At 40.1% G+C, this 23,824-nt stretch overlaps 1 protein-coding gene across 1 annotated transcript; it reads right to left on the reverse strand.

Annotated features, from left to right (window-relative positions):
- Nucleotides 1–23,015, reverse strand: MEX3C (mex-3 RNA binding family member C). Its single transcript, XM_036741905.1, has 2 exons — nt 22,223–23,015; nt 1–3,057 (listed from the first exon to the last, which is right to left on the reverse strand). Exons 1-2 carry the CDS (start codon nt 23,013–23,015, stop codon nt 1,832–1,834), a joined length of 2,019 nt encoding a protein of 672 aa, XP_036597800.1. The 3' UTR covers nt 1–1,831.
- Nucleotides 23,016–23,824: the final 809 nt, after the last annotated feature.

Genomic DNA, 23,824 nt, shown 5'->3' on the forward strand with positions numbered 1-23,824 from the left:
TTAATGGAAACAAGTCTTTATTAAGTAACTTTTAATATCAGAAAAATAAAACTCTTATAATTCTCTTTACAGCAAATATATAATATCAGTGCTTTGGCCATCTTCAGTTAAAGGCCCTTTATCATAAAATATATGGTTTTTAAACTTTACTCAAATTGAATTTATAATCCCTATGACCTCCCTACATATACATAACAAAAAAGTGTAGTAAAATTAGCAAATACTAAACTATATTGATAGTTTTATCATTCTTAGTTTGTAGTTTATAGAAATGGTACACGCACCTAATATATGTCGATTCCTTGGCTTATTAGTTGCAGTGTACGATGCAATAAAATACAAAATACATGCTTGGTGAACATTCGTTCGTATCTACAAGACGGCAGCTAAAGATTAGGCTTCAATACTGACATTTAACTATCCTACAAGCAATTAGCATTAAAGGTATGCATTACATCATAATATGCCATCAAGGCAACTTTTATACTGAAAAAATCAAAATAAAAACCGTTATTTGTAAACTTTTATACGAAATGTAACTCTTCAAGTGGAAATAAAAAATAAAATTTGTTTTATTTACTAGTTCAATACACATAGGATTTAATTTTTTTTTTGTTATACTGAGAAAAAAAGCTCTTTTGCGCCTTGGGAAAATAATGCTTCAAAAATAATTAGTAGAAAAATCCGTTGGGATACCGTTTTGTCCTTTTTGATGCCAACACAGATTTGGGGTCGTACTGAGGATGATGAAGTTAAAGACATCCACAGGTTGAAATGTAAAAGCTCATTTAAAATAAATCTTTCCTTATGATTGGAAATAGTTTTGAAATGAAGTAAACTGATTGCAGGTTATTGTCACAGCTGCTTTTTGTGTGTTATGCTTAGGGCATTGTTATCCCTCCCACTCCCCTCCCCCTTTCGATTACTAAAAATAAAATATATTTATAATGTGCAAGACAAATATGGATTGAACATAAAAATGTTTCACATTTAGATCTATATATTCTCTAAAATTAATAATAGCTTGATTGGACTAATGAATGGAATGTTAGCATCCTCACTATTAGCCAAAATATGTGCACCCCAAAGCTCTTAGTGAAATGAGAAAAACCCAAGCAGATTTTTCCACATTACATTAAGAGAAACAATGGGTAGGAATTCACAATTGAGACACATCCATTCCTGATCCTCTGATCACACCATCCACAAGAACTCTGGGCGAGATGAAGGTCAATGCAGCAGTTTTCTTCCCAAATTATTAACAGTGATCTATTCAACTGCCACCAGCCCTATCCATTTCAGTAAGTCAAAACTATGCATTAAAAAGTTACTTGCAATCCTGCAGAATTAGGCATAAGTTGTTGTAAAATAAAAAACCTGTTTTTCAAAACTGGCAGTGTAAAGAAGGCAGCACTGGAAGTGTCTGATAGATCAATAATGCCAAGTACCCTCCATAAACGTTTAATATGGTTAGGCTACGGGACTTAACGCCTTCAAATATTGAAAGTCACAACTTCTCTCATAGGCCTATAAAGCCTATCATCTCTGTTATGAAAGCTGAGCTGTACTCAACTTTTAATCAATCTTATGTGAGCTACGTCTCTGTTTATTAGAACAGTATTTAAAACCAAACTAGTAGACAGAGACCACCTAGGTTTAGTGTTACCATAGCAGCCTTTTAGAAAATACAAGTTTACTAACAACTTTAGCCTAATCCCAATAAAGCCTGATAACAGTCATAAGAATTCATTAGGAAGTTTACTGGGGGTACCATTATACCCATGCTTTTAAGAGTCCATATAGAGATATAATATTATGTATATATATATATTTAAGAGTGAATTTGGATTGCCTGAGTAACAGCTGTCTGGCAAACTGGACATGATGGCGTTCTCTTTTCACAGATCTTATTGGCACATTCCATGCAGAAGAGGTTGTGGCCACATGGAACTAGGGCAGCAATAACTTCATTCTCAAAGCAAATCACACAGTCGTGCTTTCGTCTTGATTCTGGAGGTGAACTAGACGTGGAACCACCATTGGAAGAGGAGTAACTGTTGGTACCATTAGAAAAAGCAGGGATATATATTGGAAGGCCAACATGGTTGCCTGTACTAGGCGGGTCACTCCTAACCCTACGAGCAAGTGGATGTTCTATGCCTTCAGGAAATGTGGGAGAGAGTCGAGGAGTTGATGGCTGACTTCCTCTACGCTGAGTCTTCATGTTACCAGAAGGGTCACCACCAAAACCAGAGAGTGGGTTTACTGGTTCAAAAGGAGTCCAGATAGTTTGGGAGGATGTTGGTAAAGAGTCAAAGGCAGGAGAATCAACTGCAAGATCTTCTGAGCCCACAGATGGTAGTGTTTCTCCAAACCAAAAGTTTCCTGTGCTGAATGGGCTTGTTGGACTGAAGTCAGCCAACCTATTGCTTCCAAAGTAAGAATCGGTAGAACCACTTCCCAAAGAACTTGAACTATCATTTCGATAATTGGATATCATTCTGGTGCGGCTAGGAGGAACTGGATTGGAAGAAAGCCATGCTGAGCTAAGGGTGCCCCCTTCAAAGCTCACATCTGTACCATTGTAATGGAAATCATTTTCTTCATTTAGCTCAATGTAGTTTCCAGTACGCATGGCAATATGCATTTCTATTTCTTCACGTGCTCGGTCTACATTTTCGGGCATACCTGTCACCTCAAAGACAGGCTCCTTATCTCTGCTTGGAGTAACTATATATGTGTGGGTCTGCTGTTGAATCCTTTTAATTGTTGCTCCTTTGGGCCCAACCACCAGTCCTACAACACGGTAAGGTACCCTGACTTGGACTGTGGTCTGACCCGGCAAGTTAGGTGTGCATGGCAACCCCCCCAGTGCAGGACCATTTTTGTTTCGAGATGCTCGAATCATGGAGAAGTGCTCAGCAGCTGAGAGAATTTCCCTTTTGGCCATGGCTACATCTTCTTTCCGTCCAGTGACAACAAAAATAGGTTCTTCGCCACGAACAGGTGTTTTGATATATGTATTTGTCTTGGCCCTTAGTGCTTTAATTTTACAACCTGTCAGAGAAAGAAAAAAAAATAGCCTTTAGTGGGAGGGGGAGGAGATCCAAGAATCAACACTTTTTCCCCAATGTTTTATAATGCCAAATGACTTGTAGTATTGGAACGAGAGGGAATCACTTGCAAAATGTTAACACTTTCCTATTTTGAATACTAATAACTGCCAGAAATCAAGGACTCATTTAGTAACTACCACTTATTTTAACTAGATAGTTGGCAAAACAATCAATTTTTAGCTTGTGCTCTCTGTTGTAAAAGTACATAGCCACTAAAAGAGAATATAAAATGAAATGAACTTTTCCCTATCAACTATGCAAAATACAGTTTAATACTGTCTTGTATTCAGGATGCAATATATAAAGAATGTCACTCATAAGTATAGACTTTGATAGAGATTAGCAAAACAGAAGATGGCCTTTATTAGACAGAGGGCCACTCTTATGCTTAGGAACAGATGACTGTTAAGGACCCTGATCAAGCAGAAGCAGATTCTTGTGAGAATGATGAACAGCACTACAAAACTAAGGGTGTTAGGAGAGGGGCTACTTTTAGTAAAGTACCTGTAGTTAAATGGTAAGATATGTGTACTATTATGAATGTAACATTCTTAGACTTAGCAGTTACAACTATAATAATTGAATCATTGAAACAACAGAACATGAGTGGGTTTTTCCCCCTACACTGTCCAAGCTGACAATCTGGATCAACCAAGAGATTATCCTGTTGTACCGATAGCTCACGCTGGCTAAAAACTCTACAATTCCAGTAATAGCTCTAACACATAAATTTATAGAATGATGATCCAAAAACTACCTGAAAATTGTAAATGTCATAAGGAGGCATAACACAGGCACTTGAGTACATGGTTCTTTGAAATACTCATATACTATAGGTTTTAAAGCAGAGATGTTAATTTAAGGTCAATAATTTGTGAAAGAATTTCCTAAGTCTTGCTCATTTAAAAATAGTTTAGCTTTATTTATGAATATAATGCCAACACTAAAAACTCTATTACATATAGGAAAACTAGGTAAACAACTTATAATTACAATAAGATAATTCAATAAGGATTTATTCTGCACCTAGCACAGGGGGATACAAAGAAAAAACAAAACAGAAAAAACAACCTACTCTGTAGTTCCCTACCTAACCTTCCAAGATCTTACAAATTCTCCTAGAAGAAAACATGTATGTAGGTAAATAACTACAAAGCATATACAATGAAGTTTAGAGAACTAAGGACTACAAAGATCAAAAAGGTCTGAAGGCAACCGAGTTGAGCTTTCAAGAAAGCTGGGGATTCTGGTAAGAAAAGAGAAAGAGGAAGAGCATTTGGGGAGGTGGCAACTTGTGCAAAGACAAAGACAAGACAGGTGAATAATATGTATGGGGAGTGATAAGCAGGGCAATGTAGCTGGAGTATAGAGTGGGGGTGAGGGAATAGTGGGATGTGAGAACTGTCAAAGCCAAAGTATGAAGGACTTTGAATGAAAATAGAAGAATTTATACTTTATCCTAAAGGCAGTAAGGAGACACTGCAGCTTTTTTTTTTTTCAAGAAAGAGGTTGAGATTTTCAGATTTGCATGTAGAAGATAGGCTCTTGAGGAATAAAGGAGTCTGAATTAGTTATGTGTTCTGTCCCAATTCTTACATATCAAAACTGCAGCAACAAAAATTAAAGGTGGTGCAAAGCAAAGATTATAAAGCATGACATCAAATTTCTATCATAACACTACAGGAGCTGAAAGGCATGGTGCTTTTGTTCTACATACAGCTCAAACTGGGGGTTGGGAGGTAGGAGTCTGTACTCAACATTAGTCTTCTCTATATCTGAAATAATAATATATAATAAGAACCTAATTTATGATAATATTCATTGAATTCTAAGGTCAGAAACCTAAAACATTAGCATACAGATTCATTCAGGCCATAATACTTAACAACGGATTCAGAGAACCAGATCATTCAAAATTGTGAAACAAAAAAGCCCACACATATATTGACATAAAAGGAATGGCATTCTTTGCTACTTATGCTATACTAACTCAACAGTGAATTTCACAAGTGATTAAATTCACTTCTGGGATTTTTTTTTTGGTGTTACTTTTTCCTATCAGCTACATCATGGAATGCTTAATTTCCTTTCCTTGCTCTATCCCACCTTCTTCCAAAGCCAATACTTTTGATGGTTCAGAGAAAATGTTTGCCATATTTGACCTATGGAAAACCAATTCTCTACCTAGTGACAGCTGCCAAGCTAAGCTAGCCAAATTCAACAAATGGATACAGGTTAAGGGAGTCAAAGGAAGTCTGGAGATTATAGACAAGAAGGTATGAAAGAACAATTCTCTTACTTGTGGTGGGAGCTATCATCACTGTATAAATTGTTTTTCTAATGTAAAAAAAAAAGACATTACTTGATGCTAGAGAAGTAAGTGGAGTGGACAGAGAGAAAGAAAAGAAGGAAGATGTGAGGCTTAGAACTACTTTGCCCTCCCTCCAATCATGATATTGAGGCCACACGTATACTAGATAAACAGAAAAAAGGTGAAGTCAGGGCTTAATCAATGAGTAGAACCAGCTTTAATCAACTAATGGATTTACATGATGTAAAAAGACCAGGGTAGAAGTGGAAAGTGAAAAAACTTCTAGGGAAAGAGTGGAAAAAACATTTAGTGGAAATAAAATGAACACACCTAATACTACCAGGGAAGTAGCAGAATTGTCTTATATAAAAGGTAAAATTTCTTAGAAACTAATAAAGGTGGATACTTTGTAGGAATATCAAGAGTGTGTGAGAGTGTGTGTGTGGGGGGGGGGAGGGAGAGAGGGAGGGAGGGAGAGAGAGAGAGAGAGAGAGAGAGAGAGAGAGAGAGAGAGAGAGAAAACCAGGTCAACTACTGGATAAGGTTAATCAAGAAAAAGCAGAGAAGAAAACAAAATAGAATAAAAATGTCCTGGGCGCTTCATTATAGTTTTATAACTTCTATCTGTGAAGTATAGGAAGTTGAGGCAGCACTAGACCAAGTCAGATTTGGTAGTCATTTCTGAAATATTAGTCCCAAGGATCTAGTCTCAGCCTTGCCTTTTAGCTTTTTTTGGAATACTTCGGGGACTTGTTGAGCTTTAGACTTGACTTTTCTGATTCCTGGGTGTTAGCAATGTCCAAAAGATGAGGAGACAGCAATAAAACCATGCATACAGTAAAGGCTGTATGTTTTTAAATCAGGAAGCAGAGCAAGACATACTCAAGGAGAGACAGCATGTGCTAGGCAAGTCACAGCACCACCACAGCCACCTCCTCTCAGGCCCCAAAGCGGATAATCCAGGACCCTGAACCCAAGAACCTTTGGAATAGCAATGCTTCCAGCCCACTCGATGCATTTAACGTGCTGAATAACATGCAGATTAGCAACTTCATCTTCAGGTGCTACACTCTTATTTACTGTAGGCCCAGAAAAGAAGGAAGAAAGAAGGATTCCCCTCCTACTTTTCCAGGCTTCTTTCACCTTATTTCTTCTGCCCTTCTCCATCACTTACTCTTCTATCCCCCATGGATGTCCTACTTGATATTCCTAGCACAAGACCCTCCAACCCTGAGTTTTCACTGGCTATCCACTATGCTCTTTTCTGCTTTCCCTCAAGTCTCAGTTTAAACTCCCCCATTATTCACTAAGCTTTTCCCAGTCTCCTTCTTAATCTTGGGGTGTGGGGCAGCAGCAGACAATCTCCAATTTATCCTGCATAAATTATAGCTATTTGAATAGTCCCATGACACTGTGAGCTCCTTAAGAGCAGGGACTAGTTGGGTTGGTTTTTTTTTTGCCCCCCCCCCCCCCCCCCCCCCCCCCGGGTTAACTGACAGTGTTTAGCACAAAGTACAAAGTAGATACTTAGGCTTACTGACTTGTTAGATAGCCAGTGCAAAAACTAGAGGTGGGAAATGGAAACAGCATGCAGGGCCACAGTTAAGTAAGTCAATTTGACTACAGTGTGAGAGGAAGTGTGTGTATATAATCAGAAAAGAGAGGATGGAATCAGATTGGGAAGGGCTTTATCCTAAAGACAACTGGGAGCCACATAAGCTTCTAGAGGAGAAGAAGGTGTTTTAGGGATTCTTAGTGGAGTTAGGGAAGGTCAATTAAGCACCTGCTGTGTGACAGGCACTATGTGCTTATAAGCCTTAGGGATAACAAAGAAAGGTAAATGCAATGGTAGTTCCTTCCCTCAAGAAGTTGACAATACAATGGAGGAGAAAAGAAGCAAACAAATGTGTACAAAAAATGCTATATAAAGGACAAACAGGAAATTGTTAACAGAGGAAAGGCACTAGGATTAAGAGGGCCTGGGAAAGGCTTTTTGTAGAAGGTGAGATTTTAGCTGAGACTTGAAGGAAGCTGGGGAAGTTTTAGCAGATGTTCCTATCCTTTCCAACAGCAAAGGAAATATTTCATTATTCCCAGAGCAAGAGTTGGAGGTTGGGGTAGGGAGTGGGAGAGAGAAGCACCTTCAGGGCAGATGGCAAGATACCAGGAGACAGTGGGTGGGAGGGATGGATGTGATTAGCTTGATAAATTATGGTTTCACTTCTCCCACCTCTTCAACAGCTAGCGCAACATAGAGAATTAAATCTGTCTCAGGTTGAGGCCCAGGGGCTGAGTGAATTAACATTCCTAGAGTTGGAAAGTAGCATTTCTGGGAAGTCTGAAAGCTCTTGGTAGTGAGAGGTGGAAGCAACCCAGGAGCAGGTTTCATGAAGTCAAGTGGCTAGTTTGGGGTGTTAGACTTTCAATCTCCTCAAAGGCAGTTTCCATTAAAATTCAAATTTCTAAGCTTAGGGCTAAAGACCCTCTGCAAGATGGCCTCAAACTGCCTTTTTTTTTTTCCCTACCCCGTAAAACTAAGGATCAGACAAACGGTTCATTACCTGTCCCCAGGTCTGAATCCTTGGCTCACGCTGTCCTCAATATAGCTATCCTTTAAAAAGGCCAGTTAAAATGGCACAGTAGAAAAAACACTAGATTGGATGTCAGGAAACATGAATTCCCTTGGCTTCCTTCCTTCAAGTTCCATCTAAAATCTCACCATCTGTTTAGGAAGCCTTTCCAAATCTTCCTTAATTCCAGGCAGAAGGACTAGAGTTCAAATCACAGGCTTCATACACCTTGGGCAAGTTTAACCTTTGTTCACCTCAGATTTCTCAACTGTAAAATGAGAATAACAGCACTTATCTATCTTGAAGGGGTGTTGTGAGGATCAAATGAGAAGATATTTGTAAAAAGGACTTAGCACGGTGACTGGCACATATTAACACTATATAAATGTCAGCGATTATTAGTTATTATTAAAAGGCTAACTATTATTATTTCCCACTTCTCTTGCCTGTATTTTGTTCGTACATCAATTGCTTGCATGTTGTCGCCCCTATTACACTAGTTGTGAGCTCCTTGAGAACAGGGGATGTCTTCTCCCTTTCTTTGTAGCCTCAGGTAGCACACTGCCCGGTATAGAGTAGATGCTAAAAAAAGGTTTACTGACTGTCACAGTTCTGCTTCTAATAAGTTGTATTATTTTGGTCTAGTCTTCCTTGCCTTTCACTAGCTTCTTCCTCATCTACAAAATAAGGAGGTTGGAATTCCACTTTTCAATTCTATTATTGTAAACCCACCATAGTTAATGCATTGTAACCTTTTCCTTCATAAATTTTTAATCTAAGTTAACTTAACCTTAACTCTAACAACAAACTGTCATTTGATGCTTAGCTACTGACTAATTTTAATGATGAAAATAAACCAGTGTCTATTCAAAGGTGGCTAGGTATTGCAGTGAAGAGAGTGCTAGAGTTGTAAAGGTTTGAATTCAAATCCTGCTTCAGATACTAAGCTATGTGACCCTAGGAACCTCCATGTCAGTCTCATCAGTAAAATGGAGATAATACAGGATTGTTGTGAGGATCAAATGAGAATATAAAATAAAGCACTTTACAAACCCTTGAAGTACTATATACTAGCTATTATTATATTATTCTCTACAAGTTTTTAAGTTGCTCAGATGAAGTCAATATCTGGTGCTTGTTTGTAACAAAACCACTGTTACCAACATACAGTCAAACAAAATAAACTCCCACATCATTCAATAAACTTTTAAATAAGGAAAAGAACCGAGCTTCACAAATTGAGTACATACCTAAAAGGACATATTTCCACTTGCTTTTTGGTATAACAATAGGAGGAAAATTTAAGAAATTCCAATTATTTTAAAGAAAATTCCTGGTTCATTATCTTAAATTATTCAATGTTAGATAGTTTAGAAAGTCCTTACTTTCTAAAATACAATGCAGATAATTTAAATATTAAAGCAAAGAACAACCCAAGCAGTTAAGAACAGATCATGGAACTATATATTCATACCCTTTAGTAAAATTAACAAACTTACTTAGCCTGCTGATTGTAGTTTGCTAACTACCAGAGTAAAAAACCAGATTGCTTTTGCTGTTAACTTTTAAGGTTCTTCAGAAGGCATAATTATCAATGTTTTGAAATGCTTTTATCATGTCCCATGTTACAGTGTAACTACAGCTGAATTTCACATAACATATTTAATGGTTTTGTGGAAGTTAAATAGCTCTATTTACTCGCCTTTTTTGGGGGATAAAGATGTCACATCAAGGTAATGTTTGGAAAAGGAAAATGGGTAACAACATACCAACTCAATGGTGTACTGGTCTGCTTAAAAACTGTTTAACAACAAACAAACAAACCTATTGAAAGGCCTCTAGCTACCTGAGTAGATCTACAGGAGAAAGCAAGGAAAAGAATCGTAAATGATATAAAGGGGTATATGGGTACGGAAGGGACAAGAAATTGATAAGTAGGACAAGCCTACTCTGTGCCAGGCACTGTGCCAAGAGCTTAAAAAATGTTTATTTTACCTTCACAACAACCCTGAAAAGTAGGTGCTATTTATTACCATTCCCATTTTATAGTTGAGGAAACTAAAGCAAACAGAGGTTAAGTGATTTTCCAGGGTCACCTAGCTAATAAATATCTAGGGCCAAATTTGAACTCAGATCTCCTTGGCCCTTTAGCTCTCTATCAACTCTACCAGCTGCCTCCAAACTGCAAAACTGGCAGGCAACAAATCCAATGATGCATTAAAGTATAAAGCGGTTCTTAAGAAAACAGAATTTTAAAGTCAAATGTGTATTTAGCGCAGAAAGTCAAAAAACCTCAACATTCTGACTGATGCCTTAGTGAATAAGCATATTTATAGAGCAATTAGACATTCTCTGAAAATCCCCTTAAATTCAACTAATATTATACAGTAGAAGAGTTGGGAGAAAAAGGTTAGGAAACTAGAAAATAAAGGTAGAAATACTAAAATTACAACTGCATTAATACTATGTGTTAAATACTAAAATGACACTTCCTAACAAAACTGGTTACTTTGAACAGTTAATCAGAGGTTAACTGTTTTCCCATTTATAAAGTGGGAAGGCAGAGGTTAAGTAATTTGTCATTAAAATGCTACAACTTCACAAATGCAGTGGAAGTACTTAACAGCACCCTTTCTCAAGTTTTCAAAACTTAAAAACATCCCTCCCCACCCCAAACACATGCAAATGGAAGCTAGCAATCAGAACCTGAACTTTCGGGTATATCTATATGCAAGTTAACCTATTATTGGCGTGAAGTAATAGGGAGCTAGTTCCCAGATAATTCAAATTTACTACAAGTTATTTATGATATATTGTTGCAAAATTGTGTTCATTCATTTTTATTTCTACCTCTACAAAGGTTTCCCCCTCACTTTTCTCTCCTTTCATGCCCCCAAAAGGGTTGTAGTCCCCCTCCGTGGGATATGGAGGGGATGGACTTCGTCATCTCCAGAAACAGCCTTCTGCAAGATGAAATCAATTTTGGAAACTATCACCTTAGAAATTCATAACCATCATGTCTCTTCCCCCCCAACCCCCAATTAGATTACCTTTCTTCAGATCCCTTAGCTCAGGGCCTGGAACACAGGAGGCACTTAAGTAGGCCTCTCCCCACTATCTATCACAAGACATTACAACTCCTGACTCTGGGATTTTTCATCATCAATCCCTTAAGTCTGGACTTTCCCACAGCATTGACACCTACTGGCTTTTCTGGTTTCCTTCAAGTCCCAGCTAAAATCCTGCCTTCCACAAGGAGGCTTTTCAGATTCCCCCTCAAATGCTAATGCCTTCCCTTTGTTGATTATCTTCAATTCATATCTTATATATCTTGTTGTTTGCCAGATGTCTCCCCTATTAGAGTATCTTTTGTCTTTTTTTTCTATCCTTAGCACTTATCTCAGTACCTGGTCCATAGTAGGCACTTAATAAATTTCTTGAAGACTGGTCTTTGACAGTGGGTCTAAGTTTAAAATGAGAATATCTTACACATACATGATAAACTACATAAATCTGAAGGACTAACAATAACATTGACAATACCCAAAAGCTAACAAATTTTTCTTTACAAATATCTGAATGTAGTTAATAGAAGCAGAGAAATCAAATGACAACATAAAACTGTAAAATGAGGCTGACTCACGAATTTGCTAACTGATGTTCTAAGAGGCTATGAACTTTATTCCCTCTATTCTCTGTCAATGACAACTCTTTTTAGCTACACATAGGTAACACCTTCAGTATTGCTTGGAGCACTACCAACACAATGAATTACGTTGTTCAGGGCAAACGGTCTCCTCTTAAAAAAAGGAGCAGGCCATCGTCTACTCATTTTGTTGTTTTTCAGTCATGTCCAACTCTTTGTGACCCCACTTGGGGTTTTCTTGGCAAAGAGACTGGAGTGGTCTGCCATTTCCTTCTTGAGCTCATTTTACAGATGAGGAAACTGAGGCCAACAGAGGTTAAGTGACTTGTCAAGGGTCACACGGCTAATGTCTGAGGCCACATTTGAACTCAAGAAGATGAGCCTTCCTGATTTCATTCCTGGCATTGTATACTGGCTGCCCCTTATCTACTCATACCTAGGACCTATTGTGTATGTAGAGTTGAAATTTAGGCTAGCAAATTTTCTTCCACACACTCATTGCCTCACAATTTTTATAAAAGATCAAAATTTGTTTTTGCAAGTTTGTGTGACCTCGTGAATGTGAACTAGTTAAGAGGCAATATCTCATTATTTCCCCCCATCTTTTTTTGGGGAAAAACGCCCACAAGAACAATTTACATTAAAGTATGACAAAACCCACTGAATAGTTGGGACCCAATTGGGAGTTTATCTCCCAAGTTGTAATATTTGAGTCACAATGAGACGTTTCCACATTACTCTAAAAACCAACAGCAAACCAGACTAGGATTATTTTCTGATTAAGCAGTAAACCATGCTTTTAAAAAAAGTGTAAGAAAATCGCATTAGCTTTCTTAAACTAAAACTTCAAGAATTAAGCATTTTTCAGTCTATCACATTGGAAGTTAATAGCATTGTCTATCTAGTACAAAGAACAAAGGGCTAGTGATAACAGACCAGAGTTTGTCTTTGCCAATCATTTGTCATGTGATTTTAGGCAGTTCATCTGTAAAATGGGATACAACTACTTACTTGCCTTATCTAAGTCACAAGTCTATTGTGAGGCTAAAATGAAAATAAATGTGATTATGTTTTGAAAAAAGATAAAAGCACCATAGAAATATAAAAGGAAGACGTCAACATCTCCTGGGGAAATGGGAGTCAATTTTATTAGATACTGCAGTAAGCATACATTAAAAGAAGAAAATGTCAGAAGGCTGTGGTTCTGAAGTCATATGGGTTGAATGAAATTTCTGTGGTTTTGAAGGGTGGCAGTTAAAAGATTTATCCTAGAGTTTCAGTTAAGTGCTACAAAGAGGTCTATTTCTAGGAGAGAACCAGGGCATAATATTATTACTTTTTTACTTCAATGCCCAGAATGCCATGGGACCTAGCCACCATCTTAACCAATCTGAAATCAATTTATTGAGCACCTATGTACAAAGTGTAGGGGATATAAATGGCTTGAATGTAGTGCCTGTCCTAAAGGAACTTTTCAAACTAAAACATTGAAATCAAGGGAAAAGTAGAATTTCATTTTGCACTGATCTTTGTTTAACCTCTGAAAAGTAGCCAGTGTTTAACTATTCTAATTTGCAGATTTTTGTATCTTAATCAGGGTAGATAAGTGAACAGGTAGAGAAAACTAGAAAAATATTTGGTAAAAATGGATAAAAAAATATGTAGGCTTAATTTCCTAAACTTTCCCTCCACCCTTAAACTACTATGTTCAAAACACTTTCACAGGTATCTTTCAAACCTCAAATAATTAGCACTTATTAAAGAATTTCTTTTTTACTATAGTAAAAGTCAATTACAAAAAGCAATTCACTATACTATGTCGTTTCACTTATACAGCTTTCCTTGAGGTCAGACCATATGCCCCCCATATGTACCGAAGTTAGTGCGTATTATTAGTCTTACAGCAACACAAATTTGAAGATATAGAAATACATTCTCTTTATACTCTGGCATTAGCATTCAAAAAATTCAATTTAAGCATTTAAGTGCTTACTATCTATGCAAAGAACTCTGGATAACGAAAACCAATTACTGACCTCAAGGAGCTTACAGTTTATTGGGGGGAGAGAAAGAGAAAGAAGATATGCACAAATAAATGACTTATTAACGAACATTAAAAAGAAGTCCTACTATATTTACACAGAATAATCAGTAGAGTCTCTATTAAGAAAAGCTTCCTCATTAGTTACTAAATTAACAGAGTACCTATGCTACTCTATAACAACGCTGCATTAATTTGTGCATACATTCAGATCATTATAGTTAAGATTATCAGCACCACCATTAGAAAACTATTTTCAGAGACTTAAATATCATCACCAGTGTTAATCTTTGCAAATCTCTATGGTAACCACTGATAGCACTAGAGGAAAGTAAAAAGCATAATAGCCACTAGGAAAGCATAAGAAATGAAATTTGTTTTAAACAAAAGCAATAAAAATTGTTATGTACTGCTCCTTAAAATTCCTATCAACAGATGATTCAAAAGAGATTATCATAGAGCCAATTTGGTGTTTCCTAAAACAAAAGTTCAAGTTTTCTTCATTAGTATCTTTATAAATCTATGTGCAGTACTACACTGTACTGTGGGTTGCATATGGACAGATTTAAAACATAACATTTCCTATGTTTTATTGCATTTGTTATTTATTTTAAAAATATTTCCCAATTACCTGTAATCTAGTTATGTGGCACCTGGGGAGTTGCTGGTGTTTTGATTACTTTGTTTTAAAAAATAATGAACATCCACTTGTAATCCACCTTGTGTCCTTTTAAAATACAAGATCCTAGAGCCTTGTTGTGTCCTTTTAAAATACAAGATCCTGGAGGGCAGACATTTTTTTTTTCCCTCCTTAGAAGCATTAACAGTAGGAAAAGTCACAAATATCTAATAGCTACTCAAATATGTTAGACCTGGACAAATTGCCAGAGCTGTGGCAAGAAGTTGGGGGAAAATGACATAGGATCTTGGAAGGGAAAAAAAAGTGAAGCAGCAAGTAGTGATGAAAAGATTAAGGATAATGACTAAAAATCAGATTTAACATTCATCTAGGAGCCTCACCTCACATTTGTATAGCAATAAAGTGCTCTCTCATTCACTTCCACTAATTCTTAGAACATCTCTTTAAATTTAAAGTAGATGGGGTAGGCACTTTCTCCTTTCCATCTGAAGCTCAGAGAAGTTAAAGTGACTTGCTGAACATCAGAGAATTTGGCAGAACTTAATGGAATAGGGAGTTAAACGTTCTTTACACTATATTAATATTGCCTTGCGGAAGCAAGAATGGCAAGATGAAGGAAATTTGAAGTTCACAATGTATGTTTAAGTGAAATTTAAATAATCACAATTCCAGAAACCGCTAGTTGAATTAGAACAATTTTCATAAAGCATTCAGTTTGCTTAAAGAACAAGACATTAAATATTTAAGCACTACTGTCAAAAACAGCAGTTAGCAGTTTCTTGCAGCAATGTTCTACCTTTTCTATAAAAGGTTAAGATCATTGTGACAAATTATACAAAGTGTACACAAAATATACAAAGGATCTAAAGGAATCCTTACATACAGATTAGTGGACCCCATTCCTTTTGGAGTCAGGATATTAACATGCAAAAGAACAAACCAAGAAATGTATCCCTCCCCCCAGAAGGGTCACAGGGGTAGACAAATACGTACAAATCTCTTAAAGAAGAATTTTCAGACACTTAAACTTCTTGAATAATTTTCCAGATGGCTGGTAAATAGGAGGTAGAGAAAACACCCTTCAAATGCAATTGTTTTTATTTTCCACTTCCTCTCCAGTGAATAATATGTTCATTAGCCGAACAAGGCAGGAAGAAAAGGCAAGAGAATCTCCACCCACTTTCAAAACAGTTACAGTCACTTAGTCTTTCCCAATAGTTGGCTAGTGCAAACTGATCTATTAAGATAAAATTTATAAATTTTAGTGAAGTGTAATTCTTAAAGCTATTGTCGATGAGAGATTTGATACAGTCAGTTATGATCAACAAGTCTTACTTATTAAAATAGCTGAAATCATTAATCTAATAAACCATAACCTTTCTGCAAACAATATACTCTTCATTAACAGTGAATAAATTGAAATTGAAACTGGATCTTTGATTTCATAGTGTTTAAGGAACTCCAAGGTGAGGAAGTTCCCTTTAAAATATAAGATCAGAACCTTTTCAGAGATATCTAATCTTGGAGAGTTATCTAGTGGGCAATGAGGGTTATGGGCCTTGCTGATGATCACATGACCAAGCATGTGTCAACCAATCAAAATTTATTAAGATGCTAGACTTGAACTCAGGTCTTCCTAGCTTCCAGACCTTATCGATTAGGCTGTCCTTCCTTTTTAATCCTCATCTCTTCTTCTTGAATTAAAAATATGAGTTATATAGAAACCATGATACATTCTTTAAAAGAATTTTTCTCCCAAAGAATAAGATTTCTGGTAAAATAATCTAAGCCATAAGTTAGCCCTCTTCATATTTCCCTGTCAAACTTCAAAACTCTAGAGTAAGAAAATCAGAAAAGTACACAATGTACATATATGAATTAAACAAACTGGAACTATTGCTTCAGCCAATCATTTATGAAACGGTCAATCAACAAAGCACAGAAATTTAAATTTTAATCCAGCTTCTCCTGGAGGATCTGTGCTAACTTTGAAATATTCATCTATTGCAGGATACTTTAAAGGAATTACTAGGCAACACTGTGATATAAGTCAAGAAATCATTTGCATTAAGAAGGTGATAGTATAGCAGTATTCTGTAGATCACATCTGGGATACTGCAACTATTTATGTATGTCATATTTTTGAAAGGAAGGGAATAAACATTTATTAAGCACTATGTGCCAGGCACTGTGTTAATAATAAGACTTTTACAAAAGTTATCTTGCTTGATTCTCATAACAATCCTGTGAGCTAGGTACTATTATAATTCCCAGTTTACAGCTGAGGAAAACTGAGGTAAACAGACATTTAGCCACTTGTCCAGGATCACACAGCTAGGGTATCTGGTCCCACATATGAACTCAAGTCTTTCTGACTCCAGGCCTAGAGCTGTATCTGAGCACTGAGAAAGGCCACTGAGAAACAAAGGAGGACAACTAGGATCACAAAGGGCCTTGAGATCAAGTCAAAGATCAGCTGAAGGAAATGGGAACATTTAAACCAGGGAAGATAAAATTATGGTGGGCTGGAGAGGAGAGGCAGAGTAGAACATGATTGCTGTCTTCCAAGCATGTGAAAGCCTGTCTGGTGGAAGAGGGTCCTAGAAAGCAGAATAGGTGCAATGGGTGGGAATGTCAAACAGGCAAATTCAGGCTTGCTATGAGGAAATTTTTTCTTAGATTGCAGTGTTCAAAGATGGGCTTGCCTTAAGATGTAGTGATTTCTCCTTTCACTGGAACTCTTCACATGAAGGCTGGATGATCACTTGTTGGGCATGTCATAAAGGAAGATACTTGTTTGGGTATGGGTTAGAGCTAAGATTTTGTAATTTATTATTAGTGTGTCCTTGAGGAAGGCCTGGAAGTTCTCTGGGCCTCATTTGTAAAATGAGGGGATTGGATTAGATTATCTTTAAAGTCTCTTCCAATTCTAAACTCTGCCAATCTTATAGGGTAAGATAATTATTAATAACATGTAGTAGTAACCACAGTTTCGCTGTGCTAAAAATTGAAAGCTTATCCACAAAGAGAATCCCAACTAGAACCACCCCACAAAACTGTTAAGAAACTTGAAGTAATTACTTTAGAAGATATTACAACAATTATGTCAGCAACACATATCATACCATTGGGTCAACAGACAAATGGTTTTCCATTTGTAGAGCATAATGCAGGAAGATAATTTAAAGAACTCTCCTCCATCTATAAGTTCTACAAACATCCTAGTTGTTAATGAAAAGAACACAAAATCCTCTTTTGGGCAAAGTTCCTCATAACCTACCTGCTCCCACTCCTTTACCTTTTCAGAATTCTTAGCCCTTACTCCCAGATAACGGCTCTTTGATTCAGTGACACTGACTTCCTGGCTGTTCTCAGACAAGACTGACCATTTTCTGTAGCGGTCCCCCATGCCTGGAAGCTCTTTTCTTATCTCCACCTACGACTTCCTTTTCAATTCCTAACTAAAATCCAATCTTCTTACAGGAAATCCTTCCTAACTCCACTTAATTCTAGTGCCTCCCCTTTGATAATTACTTCCTGTTTATTACCTTGTATACAACCTGTTTGTACATATTTGTTTGCCAGTCTCTTTCTCCCTACTGCCTCTTTTGGCATCCCCAGAGCTTAGCACAATGCCTGGCACATAGCAGACACTTATAGATGTTTATTCTGATTGACTTTAGTGTAGATGGCAGATTATATCTTCAGTGAAACTTTGAGTTACTAGGCAATAAGACAACTCAATCATCACTGTAACATTATTATAAATGAAACCTAGTATTCAGAATTCTACCATTTGTCCTCTTTTAGTCAATTTTGTATCTACCTAATTAAATGATGGTATTTGACTGTCCATGTCACTCTACCCAGAAAACTGCAATGGCTCCCTATTCCCTTAAGGATCCAATATAAAATCCTGCCTGGCATTTGAAGCTTTTCATAACATGGCACTTTCCTCCTTTACACCTTACTTCTCTCCACACACTGATCTACTTGCTGTTCCCAGGGCATTATATTCCGTCTCTTGTTGCCATGCCTTTGTAATATCTATTCCTCATGCTCTGTCTCAGTTTCCCTGGCTTCATCTAACACTGAATTTTCCCAGTCCCTCCAGCTGCTAGGGCTTTCCCTTAAAAATTATAGTGTCTGGGACATAGTTAAGAGTTTGACAAATGCTTGTTGAGTGACAATTCAATCCAACAAATACGATAAGTGGTAGGCATTCGGGATGCAAAGACAAAAGCAGTATCTGCCCTCTGGAAGCATAATGCTAAGGAGTGGTAATGATGTACAAGTAGTCAAGATAACTTGAGGAAAGAACAATGGCAACTAGGGGACAACCCCTTAACCAAACAAATATTTATAATGTTTTTCCATGGCTAACTAGTAACAAATATAGACCACAAAATTTCCTGATTTTAGAGGGAAATTTTACTATAAAGTACCATGCTATCTTTTCATAATCCAATTTTATACAGCTTTTACATTTGATGGAGTTCTCATTTCTACCCTCTCTTTTAATTAATCCACGCTACTTTTCATTTCAAAATGAGAGAAAAAAGCCACTACCCCCAGACCAATTAAATATTTACAAACACCCACATATTGGAATAAACTTAAGTTTTGTTTTTCTTTTAAAAATTTTAAAGACACTACCCAGAGGCTACTGACATGGAAAGGCTTTTTGTGACTTTGAATTCCATTTGTCCTCCTACCTGCTTCTTAATTGAAGTCATAAATGTTTCCATTTGTGACATAGTTTACAGAACCAATTAAGAGATGTCAAATAGCATGGTGGCTTCAGGTAATGAATAAATGGCAGGAGCAGATCTTTAGCACAAAATTTTTTCCATTATTAAAAAAAAAAAAAAACAACAAAAAACCAAAACCTGGATTCAAATTCCACTTTAGCCACCAGCAGTGAACCCCTGGGCAAGATAAGTAAGCTCTTTAGCTTCAGCCTCTTCCTCTGTGAATGAGAAAGAATGACTCAATGATACCGAGATTTAAATCGATGATCCTATGAAATATGAAATGAAGTTGTTGTCATACACCCTAGAGCACAGGGGTTGGTAAATGTGAAAACCACCCTTAGCTCAGATGTGGCAGATCTGGTCCAAGAAGCCATAATTTGCTGAATACTGTTATAGGGGACAAATTACTACAGTGTTCAAAGGAAATATGTTTTTGAAAAGCATAATAGATCTCTTCTAGTTCTCTAATTAAATGGGTAGAAACACTTAGCTGTTAGAGGAGCTTCTTAGGTCAATGACACACACAACACCAAATTAGGCTCATACCGTTGGAATGGTATATAAAAGAGAGAGAAGGAAAATAAGTCTTTACTCTAAAACAAGATACAGAAAATGAAGTTTATTATTTCTCCCCCAAAGTTGTGACTTCAATACTAAGTGGAAAGATAATTAGCAGTAGGTATGAAGTTTAAATTGTATCCACTTCCTAAGAACCATGATCCTGTTTGTTTCCTGCTTAATAAAGTGTAGCTCTCCAGAAAAGGCTGTAAAGAACACTTTCAGTAAGGCTTTGCTGCTGCAGTATTCTTTTGTCAAACCATGTGTTTGTAAGTCTGAAACTTTTGGTTTGGAAAATATTGGCACAGTTAGCACTGTCCAAAGGAAAAAAACACCAGAACTCCAATCTCATTTGCTACCTCTTGATAGTCAGTACATTGAGAAGACTGGGATCAGTTCAATTTAGTTTGGTTTATGGGTTTTTAGTTTTGTAAACGAAAACCTGATTAACGTCAACTTCATAGTGTTTTAAAACAAAGGGGAAACGTTCAATGGGATAGGCTATTGAAACTTAATATGTATTATTAAGTTCAAAACTTTCAAACTAATATTCTAAAAAACAGATAATGTTTTGTACATTAATAGGAACCATATAAATGTTCTCCACTTCATCTACATAGCATTCAACCCTGATGCAGTTGCATTTACCTTCCTCTCTGGCCTCAGCTATTAGTAACTAATTTAAGAGCCCTATTTTACAGTTAAAGTGGACTAGGTCTACGTTCATTAAACAGGCTCTGTAATTTTCCTACCTCCTCTTGACATAGGCTCACATCTTTCCTCTGTCTTATCTCTAGATACCAAAATCCTTCCCTATCCTTTCTTTAAGACCCAGCTCACATTCCAGTGGGACCACCACCTCCTGAACCCAGGTTGGCTAAGAACTCTTACCTCATCTCCCATCCCACTTTGACTGAACCATTTTTATGGCACTTATATATTGCTTGGTATTGTAGTTATTTATCTATACAGCAGCTTTCATACAAATTTTATAAGCTCCTTGAAGACAGAACTAAATTTCCATCTCAGCACTCTCAGCTAAGGATAATCACTCATGTTTAATTTTTCCACACAAAAAGTATCAATAGTGTAGTAGATTTTGGATTGGATAACCTGGGTTTGAATCTAGATTTTATCCATTTACTACCAGTACAAGGCATTTCAAGTCTCAGTTTCCTCCTTTATAAAAAGAGGGGTTAGAGTCTAGATGACTACTACCTTCAAATAAAGTGTCTCACTGGTTAACCAGGTTAAAATTGTAGGACTCCTTTTCGATGTAACTGGACCACCTCTGAATGGTACCACAGCACAGGGAAGTTTGCAGTGAGTCACCTAATCTCTCTAAATTTCAGATGATTTTGCCTTTTAAAATACTAAAGGAATGAAGTGACAAAATCTTGACATTTGAAACCACCATTTTAACAGACCTCTTATTTATGTGTACTTTAGACCACTTGGGAAAGATGAGCTCATTTGGGCTGCAGCGCCACCATCTCTTTTCACTGACCCCAACAATGCTGTCAGCCAGGCAGAGCAAGAGAAGTGGGTAAGACTAAAGATCTACCTAGTTAAAAATGTACCCAACTCTGGTAGGCGGCACTGGATGACTTTTATTCCTTTGGTTCATACAGGCTACACAAAAGCCATCTGCTCTTTGCCAAAAACATGTATGATATTGAAATGCATTGGGTCTCACGTTCTCCGTACCTTCACACATCTACTCCTGGAATGTGAGACATAGGTTCTTTGTCTGAACAAAGTGGGAGGAGTTTGTCTGAAGTACTGAGGTGCTGGCAAAAGGAGAATTTACCGAATACTGTTTAAATACACACATTTATGGACCTTGTTAACCGAAGTTACATTACAGTTGCCATTATAGATATACTTAATCGTATTCTAAACCCCCCCCCCCCAAAAAAACCAAACCAAGGTATTACGTGTTTGTATGAAGCACTTTGGAAACACACTTTAAGTATCATTAATCCAATAAAGATCATCTCGGAAGAGGTAGCTCCTCCTCTAATGGCAAGTTTCCTAAGACAAGGGGAAATATATTTCACACCAACATTCCCTTCGTCTCAAAGTTAACTCGTTCTGCACTGTCTGCTGTGGTCACTGCCAGAGGCGACGTAAAGCACGGGGAAAGCTGCAGACTCGGTCTGACCCGAGCAAGTTCAGGGAAACCTCTGCACGCTGGATGCTCCTCGAGTCCGCGTGTCCACTTCCCACTAAACCGGCCTTTTACCCCCTCCCGTCACGGACCCGGGCAAAGTTTTAACTCACCCCGCTTTTCTGGGGGGGGGGAACCTGGATACCTTTTAGGTTAGGTGACATTAAAGGGGTACCTGCGCTCTAAACCCAAAGTCCCCTCCCATTCCACCCCCCCCCGCCAGCTGGGCATCCCGGCCCCGGAGCTCCCCGAAGCAGCCCGGGACCCGAGCAAACTCTCTTCCCCGAACGCGCGGAGGGGAGCCGGCGGGTCCTGGAGGGGGGAGGCCCCGGGGCGTCTCTCCTCCCCCTCGCCACGCCCGCTCTGCTCCCCGCTCCTTTGTCCCCACCCCGCCCCGGTGCCCGGCCGCTACTCACCCTGGCGACCGACGATCTCGGCGACGTGCTCGGAGCTGGGCACCGGGACGCACTCAGTGGTGTTGACGCTCTTTCTCCGGAGAAGAGCCGCCTGCTCCCCGTTCAGCGCGGCGGCGGCGGCTGCCGCCGCCCCCCCGCAGCCGCCGGGGCCGTAGGCGTGGGACAGCATCGCCGCCATCATGCCCTGGGGATCGTCCCCTCCATACAGCACCCCGGCCGCCGCCGCCGCCGCCGCCGCCTCCCGAGCGTCGAAGGCCGGGGCAGGGAGCAGCACCGAGCCCAAAGACCCGCCCGGAATCGGGTGGCTCTGGGAGGCGGCGGCGGCGGCGGGCGGCGAGAGCAGCAGCAGCGGCGGCCGGTCCTGGTCCTCCTCCTCCTCCTCGTCGTCCTCCTCTTCCAGCTCCTCCTCCTCCTCCAGCAGGTCCCCGTCCACCTCGGCTTCCTCCTCCTCCTCCTCATCTAGCTCCAGCTCCAGCTCCGCCGTCTCCGGGGCCCCGGGCCGGCCGGGATGAGCCCGCTCCTCCGGGGACAGCCCCACCATCCTCCGGGCCTGTGCTTGAGCCGCCGCCACCGCGGCCCGAAGAGACGGGTCGGTGGTGTCCGCCTGGCGGGGGTCGTCGAGGCCTAGCGCGGCCAAGCGCTCCCGCAGCAGGAGCCCGTCCCGCTCGGGCTCCGGACCCCCGGGGGGCGGCGGCGGCAGCGGCGGGGGGGGAGGCGGGGGCGGCGGCTGAGGCTGCGGCAGGGGGGCCGGGGCCGCCGCCAGGGCCAGGGCCGCGGAGCTGCCGCTCGGCATCGCGGCTGAGGCGGCGGCGGCGGCAGCAGCGCGCTGTCAATGGCGGCGGCGGGAGACCGTGTCAGGCGAGGCGGGCGGCGAGACCCATGACCGACCGGGCCCGGGCCCTGCTCAAAACGCAAACACCTTTCCTCAGGGGAGCCGGCAGCGGCGGCCGGAGAGCGCCAGCACCGCCCGGGGACCGGAGGAGGAGGGACGGTGGCAGGAGAGAGGAGAGGCGAGGGAAGGAGAAGGCGGGGTAGCTGGGGGTGGGGGCAGTAGCCGGCGGGCGGGCGGGCGGCGGCAGCGGCTGCGGCTCCTCTCTCAGGGTTTCTTTTGTTTCATGGCCCCAACCAGCCCCCGGCGCGCGCGGCGGAGGCGACGCCCCACGCCTCTCTCCGAATGAAGCCGGCGCGCGCTGATTGGCCGCTTTCAAGCGCCGGCCGCCCGCCCACCTCCCGGAGAACCTTACCCGGTCCCTTGCCCCACCCCCACCCCCTTTTTGGGGTCCCACCCCCTTCCCGCCCTGGGCTCACTGATTGGATGGCTGGGGATCGACGAGACCCCCGAACCCTTCTCCTTCCGCTCTCTCCCCTTGCCCCTCCCTCCACCCACGACTAAAGTAGGGAGAAAGACTGTGATTGTTCTTTCGCCGCGTCACTCTTTGTGACGTTACGGGCGTGGGCGGGGAAAGGAGGAGGGACGAAGTCCCCGCTGTCGCCGGGGTGGTGGGGACGGGAAGGGGCTTCCTGGACCGGGGGCCGGCCGGTCGGGCCTGCCTCTCTCCCCACGCCCCTTACACGCGCGGGTCAGGTGGGGTCGACCCGCCT

Source organism: Trichosurus vulpecula, chromosome 1 (genome assembly GCF_011100635.1).
Source record: "Trichosurus vulpecula isolate mTriVul1 chromosome 1, mTriVul1.pri, whole genome shotgun sequence".
NCBI lineage: Eukaryota > Metazoa > Chordata > Mammalia > Diprotodontia > Phalangeridae > Trichosurus > Trichosurus vulpecula.

What these genes read in the sequence shown, in the direction of transcription:
- MEX3C (XM_036741905.1), bottom strand. Translation starts at nt 23,015, where the DNA reads ATGCCGAGCGGCAGCTCCGCGGCCCTGGCCCTGGCGGCGGCCCCGGCC. An exon ending in CGAGATCGTCGGTCGCCAGG is followed by an intron (nt 3,058 to 22,222) that starts GTGAGTAGCGGC and finishes TTTCTCTGACAG; the next exon opens with GTTGTAAAATTAAAGCACTA.